At 25.4% G+C, this 9332-nt stretch overlaps 2 protein-coding genes across 2 annotated transcripts; both read right to left on the reverse strand.

Annotated features, from left to right (window-relative positions):
* Positions 1-1171: 1171 nt before the first annotated feature.
* LOC129608527 (tetraspanin-6-like) lies at positions 1172-3755 on the reverse strand. Its single transcript, XM_055520086.1, has 4 exons — positions 3503-3755; positions 1729-2100; positions 1437-1649; positions 1172-1368 (listed from the first exon to the last, which is right to left on the reverse strand). Exons 1-4 carry the CDS (start codon positions 3566-3568, stop codon positions 1309-1311), a joined length of 711 nt encoding a protein of 236 aa, XP_055376061.1. The 5' UTR covers positions 3569-3755; the 3' UTR covers positions 1172-1308.
* Positions 3756-5713: 1958 nt separating this feature from the next.
* LOC129608499 (tetraspanin-6-like) lies at positions 5714-7725 on the reverse strand. Its single transcript, XM_055520030.1, has 4 exons — positions 7661-7725; positions 6348-6719; positions 6073-6285; positions 5714-6011 (listed from the first exon to the last, which is right to left on the reverse strand). Exons 1-4 carry the CDS (start codon positions 7718-7720, stop codon positions 5952-5954), a joined length of 705 nt encoding a protein of 234 aa, XP_055376005.1. The 5' UTR covers positions 7721-7725; the 3' UTR covers positions 5714-5951.
* Between the last annotated feature and the right edge of the window lie 1607 nt (positions 7726-9332).

Below are 9332 nucleotides of genomic sequence, written 5' to 3' on the forward strand. Positions count from 1 at the left end.
AATAAAATATAATTCTAGACGTGTGTTTTGTTCTATTCATGTAACGATAAATATAAAGTAAAAAAGGTAAGCTGGAAAATTTATAAATAAAAAAAAAATGTATAAAAAAATCTTAAGAAATGTTAAACATGAAATTTATCTTTAGTAACAACACATAGGAAAACAGAACAAAATCTTTTGTAAATCTTAACAATTTTTCTTTTCTTCTAAATTTTCATATTCCTTAGAATATACTTGTACTCTTGTCTATTTTTTTCAAGGACTCTTCTTTACTCATTTATATTACACGTCGTAATGTATATGTGTGTATGAAATGTTTTGAAAATGAAATGTGGGTTATGTGCATTTTGTTTTTTTTTTTTTTTTTTGTAATTTGAAATTTAAAATGGTTTTATTCTATATCGTATAACTGCTATCTTTCTTTTTTATTTCTTTATCTTTCGTAAATTATAAATGCATAAATCTGCATTTAATTGACACTTGAAATTCCTTAAGTAATTTAATTAGTTTTTTTTTGTGAAAATTTTTAGCACAAATGATTTAATTTTTGTTTTAAAAAAGAATTATTCTTTAAGGATAATAATATGTACTTATACATATACATGTATACATTATATATACATGTACGCCACGTAATGTTGAATATGTATATAAATTCGCTAAAAAATGTTTTGAAGAAAATCATTTTAATTCTAAGATTCTTGGATTTAATAATGATTTTACACCTTCAATATTAAATGAGAATTATAATTTCCATAGAAATCAAATATTAGATGTCATTTACGAAAAATTCGTTCTAATCTTAATGGCCCAGTTCATATAGTTTAATGAAAATGTACTTGAATTTTCACATATTTATACTTGAAAATTGTCTATAGAGAGAAAATTTTAAATTTCTTGACATACATGCGTAAGTTAGAGAATCATGCTATTATATTTACTGCATTTAAGAAAGAGCAAATTGATTTTTTAGCCTGCACTTTTAAGAGTAGAAGTTTGTTAATACTGCTTTTGGCGGAAAGTCAATTTAATTTAATCGTTCGGTTATTGTCATTACAAGACTTCATATATTATGGCCTCTAAATACAGATGATACAGTTCCTTGGCATAATGTACAATGAATGATTGAAAACATTAACATGCATCAAATACATTAGTACACTAAAGTGGTTTTTAATCTCTTAAATTAAATAGGTTATTTAATTTAATTAAATTAAAATCATACAGTCTTTATTAATATTTTGTAAAAGTTGTTTTTTCTCATGTTTACAATTTATACATATATTACAAATTCCAGGCAACATAAACTTATAATGCATTCTTGCGTGCCAATCTGTTAGCAAAATAAGCAATCGCAAGTCCCGGTATCTAAAAATGAAAAGAGAGAAAACATCGTATGAATAAAAGATTTAGAAAAAAAAGTGTAAAATTATTACATGGAAAATTGTAAAGGCCAATGATATTGCTGCCATTGTATGAATTTTACTTTCCAAATGTTCCATGAGTGGTTCAAAGCAACCATTAAATTTTACATAAACTGATGATGGTTTACAATTAGCAAAATTACTTGTACAGCAACTTTGTGGTAATTTTTCTGAATAATAAATTATATCCCAATCTGAAGGACCGGTAGCACCACAACAGTTATACTAAAATTAAATTTTTAAAAATTGTATAATAAACAAATTACAAAAAATAGAAGAAACAAGTTCAAAGTTTTATATTTACTGTATTTTGAACGCTATCCCATGCATTTCGAACATCATTAATAAATAATTCATCATATAGTACAATAGTACTGGACATAGATCTTAGATGTGCTGATCTTTCTGAGTTTTCTAAACTGAAGGATGCTATAGTAAGGCCAGTATTAACAAACATTGATATTATTAATGCAATTGAATATAATACAATAGTTTGACCACTTAATCTTTGAATTCCAATGCAACCGAATGTAGCTACAACCAAAGATAAAACTGCAGCAAATATAGCAAAACCACCTAATAAAAGTGCTGTAACAGAACCATATAAAAGTTGAATGTATTTTATATAGAAGCTTAAGAGATCAACTGCTACATAGGCAGTACCAAAAAAGAAACCCTAGATTACAAATCAAAAAAAAAAAAAAAATTAAAAATTATTAAAAATAATTTAAATATGTAGAGCAAAATTTTATTTAATGAGACCAAGCAATTTTTTTTAAAATAATTGATAAGAATAAACAAAAATGGCTTAAGGCTCTAGTTTACAATAATTGCTGTCGTTTACTGATATTATTGGTTTAGAAAAAATTAGAAAAACCTTAGTTAAACATTTTTTGTCAATCTTATGAAAACTAGAAGAAATAGAGCCTTTTTTTTAGCAATTTCTTGAAATCTTGAAACAAACTGAAATTTTGACATTTTAATTCCGTAATTAAGCTGAAAGAGGTATAACTTTTTAAATATTTTTGTTCTCTTTACGGTAGTAACTTTATTTCTAACAATATTAAAAAGTATCATTAAGTTTCAGGTGTAAATTTTAGTACAATTGTACTTAAGACATAGTTTAATTTATTGGTTTTACTTGGTTATAGTCAATTTTTTTTGAAGATATTAAATGAAAAATTTAGTTTACATCTTATTTTAAATTTAAATCTCTAAAATTTTAATGCAATTCATATTAATTTATTACAATTTTCAAACAAACCTCTTAATTTAAACATCAGTAAAACTAAAACCAAAATGATATTATTAAAAATAAGGTGCGTGTATTGATACAAAGGTTTGGATCATTATAATGGGCATCAAATAAATCTAAAAAAATTTGGTATTTAAATAAAAATAAGCTTTTACTAATAATATACATAACTGCATGTTAAAATAAATTTGCTCAACCATTATAGATTTTGTTTTAAGTATTTTCAAAATTACTATACCCGTGTGTTGTGCACTGTTATCAATTTGAAATTTAATATTATCAACATACACATACACACAAACTTAAATAAATAAAGAAAAAATTAAAAATATTGACTTAACAATAATAATAAAAAATAGATTATTTATAGAATTAATATATTATCATCAATTCAACAAAATTTAACGAACCCTCACAGAAACAGTGTAAATATTTAGTGATATAATTATTGTGTGTGAACGTAATATAAATATTATGTGTGTGCGGGGAAGAGTATGTGTTACAGAATGAACCCAATCACATGAAGTCAATATTATTTTCTTTACCCTTTATATGGTATGGGTTTTTAAATATTTATGTAAGCATAAAATAATGCAGGTATGTTCGATTTTATCACCTGCTCTATGTTTTTAGAAACTTTAATTTGTGTTATTTTTTACGTTTAATAATATAGATAATGTATAGATTATTAAAGTGTTACTAGGTTAATTATAATTATAAAAGTTTGAATATTCAATAATATTTTAAAATTATGTGGATTATGAAATTCGAATATTTTTTTTCTAGTTTTTATTTTTCACACTGAATATTTCTTGTTACTTACAAGTATCACTAAAATAAATGCATAGTAAAAGTATCGGAGTGTAGATCGATTATTTGTCATTATCATTTTTAATTGTTATCTTTGTATTTATTTATTTAATTTAATATTAAAAATAAAAGAATTAAATAAAATTTTTATTTTTTTTTTTCGAAAAAAACTCGTTTTAAAATTAAAATAAAAAATTTCATACGCCAGCGCAGATGTTATGAAAAATAAATTAATTTACGCCGAACCGAACTTTAAGAGAATTAAAGTAATACTGATAATAAATTCATAAAAAAAAAGAATAAAAAATAAATTGATTGAGAAAAGTTTTATGCTTTCGAAAACTTTGTACTCTTTACTATTTTACTTTATCCGTTTTCCCCAGCTTTTAGTACTTTTTCAAAAAAATATTTTCCCGTCCGTCCGACCGTCCGTGTGTCTGTTTACAAAAGATTTAAATTCTGAAATATTAACAGCTTTTAGATACTAATAAATGTTTTATTTCGTTAGAAGATTTTTTTCCCATCTTCACCCAATCTCATAATTTGTAAAATTTAAGTTTTTGGTACCTTATATTTTTGAAACATTTTAGTTTTTCCAAAGCTCTGTAAGCGTAGAAAGCTAACGATAAATGAAATGATATCAAAAAATATAATTATTTACTCAAACCCACAGAATTAACCCTTGAATTCGACCATTATGTTAACGCCTCTTTCAATTTTTTTTTCTGTACAAAATTCTGTGAAACAATTTGGCCTATTAATAAAAGTTGCTTTAGTAATTTAAAAGATTATTTTTAAGAACAGTGTTTTTTCTCCTCGTTGAAGAGAAAAGTGCTCTTTTCAAACCATGGGTTTGACCTACCTTTATTAGTATTAATTTTTAGAAATGACGCTTATCTTTATACTCGTACGAACGTATATATTCGAAGGATATTATAAATTTGCATTTCCATTATTGTATCGCTTAGAAATAATGCTCTGAAATATAGACATAAGGTTATAATTTTGTTCAGTTGAAATTCTGAGTCAATTTAATTTTGTCTGTCATTCCATTGATAATTCAAAGGCTTAGTTCAATTACTAAGTTCACAAATGATTTATAATAGTGAATGCCGAAACCCCACTTAAATTGAATGTAGCAAGGGTTCGATCGAAACTAACCTACAATTCTAAAAGTTATTTGGCATTATTTCAGAAATTTTTTAAGCTATAATTGTGCAAAGCAATATATATATATATTTAATAAAACTAGTTAAAATTTCTATGACCATGGTCGTATGCTACAGAAACCATACTGAAATCACAATGAATGAAAATGAAATGACTATTGGTATCACAAAGTTGACATGGTCAACTATATCTGTTCTCGTTGGAAGAAAAAGCTTTTGCTAATACTACTTCGTTTGATCTTATCTTAGTGTACGATAACATTATACAACCCTAACTATGACTAATTGATATAGGTACATACTAAAATTATACTTTAATTTTGTTTCTATATAACGGTAAATTCAAGAACAATGTATTAAATTTACATTACTTTTTCAAAAGTTAATATTTTTATCTTGAAAATGGTTAAATTAGAATATTTAAAAAAAATATTTAAAAAAGATGTCTAATTCAATGAAAGTATTGCAGAAGATTAAGAAAATTCTTTTTAAACACTTCATAGTTAACATACATAGAAAATTGTAAATTTGACTTTTAGTAGAGTTTCGGAATGTGCCATCCGAATTATCTGAATGCCAGTTAGTTTGGGTATGAATCAGAACTCAAATATTAAATTTCAAGAAATTCGTAAAATGTCAAAAACGTAAAATATAAAATCGCCCCGAGGTTTGATATATGACAAAAGTTTGTCAATCCATACCACAGCAAAAATAAACTCACATATAAAATTTCATCAAAATCGGTTCAGTCGAAATTCAGATACATGCGTCCCAAACAAACAGACAGACAGCAGAACGAGATGCTTCTAAATATAGTTTTTTTATGCTTCCCTACTAAGAAGGAGTGTGTTCCCACCGAAAACTTGACATTCGAAATTTGATGCCATCACATCAGCTCCCTTATTATAAGCAATACAGTCGGTAAATATATGCATTATAACAATTTTATCAACTTAAACTAGTAAAATATTGAAAATTAAAAATCTAAAAGCTACGATAAAAATATTTACTTAATTTCTACTTATATTTTTGTAAAATAAAAAAAACATAAAAAATTCAAAAAAATATAAACTTTTTATTCATTAATGTATTGGTTGAAGAACTTTTGATTACGACCGTTTACTTCCAATGTCCAACGCAATGCACTCTTCTTTTAAGGGTGAAGAGAAATGAAAACAATTTCTTTTTCGATTATGCTTAAGTAGGGGCTAGGCGAAAGTCAGGAAAAATTTAAAGTCAAAATATCTAAAGGGTTAATACTTTACAGAACTTTTTTTCAGATTCAAAATAAATTTATAATGCATTTTTACGGGCCAGTCTGCTAGCAAAATAAGCAATCGCAATTCCTGGTATCTAAAGAAAAAAAACATCGGGAATAAAAGAATATAAATTTAAAAAATAGTAAAATTTTTACATGAAAAATTGTAAAGGCCAATGATACTGCAGCCATTGTGTGAATTTTACTTTCCAAATGTTCCATGAGTGGTTCAAAGCAACCATTAAATTTTACATAAACTGATGATGGTTTACAATCAGCAAAATTACTTGTACAGCAACTTTGTGGTAATTTTTCGGAATGATAAAGTTTATCCCAATCTAAAGGACCGCTAACACCACAACAATTGTACTAAAATTGGTTAAAATAATAAAAAAAAAATAGAAGAAACAAGTTCAAATTTTTATACTTACTGTATTTTGAACGCTATCCCATGCATTTGCAATTTCATTTAAAAATAAGTTATTGTATAATAAAATGGTACTGGAAATAGTTCTCTGATGTGCTGATTTTTCTGAGTTTTCTAAGGTGAAGGATGCTATAGTAAGGCCAGTATTAACAAACATTGATATTATTAATCCAATTGAATATAATATAATAGTTTGACCACTTAATCTTTGAATTCCAATGCAACCGAATGTAGCTACAACCAAAGATAAAACTGCAGCAAATATAGCAAAACCACCTAATAAAAGTTCTGAAATTGAACCATATAAAAGGTATATGTGTTTAAAATATAAGCCTAAAAGATCAACTGTTACGTAGGCAGTACCAAAAAAGAAACCCTAGATTACAAATCAAAAAACAAAAAAAAATTAAAAATTATTTAATTTAAATGTCGAGTAAATTTTTAATAGAAACAAAAAATTTATGAAAAATAATATTAGCAAGAATAAGAAAAAACGAGAAAAACTAGAGTTGACCGTGTCAACTTTGTGATACCAGTACAAATTTGTTATCCTATGTGCGAATATATATATCATAGTTGACTATGGAACAGACTATGCCCTTTTTAACTTTAAGTTGCCCTATTAATTTATGCAAAATTTTAGTACTGTTTTCAATATTTTCTTAGATATGGCCAAACTACTGTTGAAGTTGTTTGACAGCTACCAGATGACCACCAAGCAATTTCAACTACTTTTATCAAACACATTGGTCCTACTTATATATTTGCTCGTGCAAAATTTCAATGCCACAGCGTTTCTGAGATATAGCCAAATAAATTTTGAAGTTGTATGTCAGCTACTCGAACCCGATCATATCCAGTTTAAAGAGGGTTCTGGAATTTACTATTAAAAATCATTTGTGAAAATTTGGTGAACTTAGCTCAATTAGTTTTTGAGTTATCTTTAGGATGGACGGACTGATCGACCATGCTAAATTGACTGAGAATTCGATGCTGATAAAAAAAAAAAACTTGAGTCTATATCTCAGACCGTTATTACTGAGCGTTACAAACTCTCAGTAAGGCAAATTTAGTATACCCTTCGAACATACGTTTGTACGGGTATTTCTTAAGACTCCTTGGCATTTGATAAGTCTTAAGTCAATATTATTTTCATTACCCTTTATATGGTATACGTATTTGTATGTTTATGTAAGCATAAAATAATGCACGTATGTTTGATTTATCACTTGCTCTGTGTTCTTATAAAAGTTTGAATATTCAATAATTTTTTAAAATTATGTGGATTATGAAATTCGAATATTTCTTTTTACTTACAAGTATCACTAAAATAAATGCATAGTAAAAGTATCGGAGTGTAGATCGATTATTTGTCATTATCATTCTTAATTGCTATCTTTCTATTTATTTATTTAATTTTATATTAAATTAAAAATCTTAAAAATATTAAAATTAAAATTATTTAGAATTTTATTCTTTTTTACGCCAACGCCAGGGCAGATGTTATTCCAAATAAATTAATTAAGCCGAACCAAACATTGAGAGAATTAAATTAATACTGATGATAACTTAGCAGAAAACATTTTATGTATTTTTGAAATGTTTTATTTGCTCAAAGTTAATCTCAATGCTTCTCGGAATAACCCTCCCTTATATTGTTCAAAAAAACCATAATTAGTAATTTTTTTTTAAAGCACAATTTTATGACTTTTTGTGAATATAACAGCTACGGAATTTATGCTTTACCCTCGAAATTTAATTTAAACATAAATTTATTATATAATGACATTGTCAATATTGGAATATCGATATGTGTAGTAAATTGGTATGAGTGATGGGTAAAGTTAGGGGGTAAATATTATCTATATATTTTAATTCTACTTATTGAGAATGTAAAATATATAATTACATATATGTTATAGTGTGATAATTAATGGGAGTAAATGAATGAATATTAAAAAGTACCTATAGCTCAAATTAGTGACTCAATGTTTAAAATAAATTGGGCAAAATAAATATCATTCTTATCACATAATTGAACACTGATAACATTTTTTTCGGTGCAAGCTTTTGGAGGTAATAAAATTTTATTATAGTTATAAGGAACTTTGGTTAACATATTATGTGGTTATTGTTCAAAATAACGAAAAATGCACGCATTAACTGAGCGATATTAAACTAAGAACTGATTATTCAATATTAGATTTAAATTAATGAACACAGTAAAAATGGCTATTTATCAGGCTGAAAAAGTTAAAGAATTTTTTATATCAAAACCAATTTATGGCATCTTTAGTAATTGTATTCAGCTTCTGCGTATAGATTAAAGATAAAATGAATTTAAAAATAATTTTTTCTTTTTCTTTTTGATTAAATTTTTATAGTTTTAAAATATACAATAATAGAATTTCAAAGTCATTAAATTAAAATTAAAATAAAAAATATTTACAAATGCTTTCTGGTGCACATGCTTCCTTACTTGTGCGAATATAAATTTAAAAATATGCAAGTATACGAGTATATGCACGATTTTATCAAAAATTCTTTTAATATTTTCTATATAAAAATAACACAAGTTCACGAATCAAGTTCTTGTGGACGAAGCAGAAAAACAAAAATAATGTTTATTCAATAGAAAATTATGTTTACCTGGTTGAAAGCAAAGGATTTCATATTGCTATGCTTTAGAAAAAAAGGAAAAGTATAAGAAAACCAGCAAAAACAAAGATGAAAATTTTAAGGATATTTTTTAGTTAGATTTTTAGTTAAGCAGATCAAAAATTTTTGATGCAACAAACAAATTTGAAAATAACAAAATGAAATCTTTGATCCTTATTATATAATATGATTGTTGTTATTATATTTTAGCACAATATAAATATGTAAATTTGTATTCGAAATTCTAAAATTTTAGAAGAATTTAAATTGAAAATTTTGTAGTATTGCATTTTGAATTAAAGAAAATATTATAGTGTTTATAGAATAACAA

Source organism: Condylostylus longicornis, unplaced genomic scaffold (assembly GCF_029603195.1).
Source record: "Condylostylus longicornis isolate FDR11 unplaced genomic scaffold, ASM2960319v2 ptg000031l, whole genome shotgun sequence".
Taxonomy (NCBI): Eukaryota; Metazoa; Arthropoda; class Insecta; order Diptera; family Dolichopodidae; genus Condylostylus; species Condylostylus longicornis.

Bases quoted from the DNA above. Each gene is read 5' to 3' on its own strand.
- LOC129608499 (XM_055520030.1), bottom strand. From the start codon at position 7,720: ATGACAAATAATCGATCTACACTCCGATACTTTTACTATGCATTTATT. The intron at 6,720-7,660 runs GTAAGTAAAAAG...TTTGTAATCTAG, and splicing joins CATTTATTTTAGTGATACTT to GGTTTCTTTTTTGGTACTGC. The intron at 6,012-6,072 runs GTAAAAATTTTA...TTTTTTCTTTAG, and splicing joins TGGCCTTTACAATTTTTCAT to ATACCAGGAATTGCGATTGC.
- LOC129608527 (XM_055520086.1), bottom strand. From the start codon at position 3,568: ATGATAATGACAAATAATCGATCTACACTCCGATACTTTTACTATGCA. The intron at 1,650-1,728 runs GTAAATATAAAA...ATTTAATTTTAG, and splicing joins GGGATAGCGTTCAAAATACA to TATAACTGTTGTGGTGCTAC. The intron at 1,369-1,436 runs GTAATAATTTTA...TTTCATTTTTAG, and splicing joins TGGCCTTTACAATTTTCCAT to ATACCGGGACTTGCGATTGC.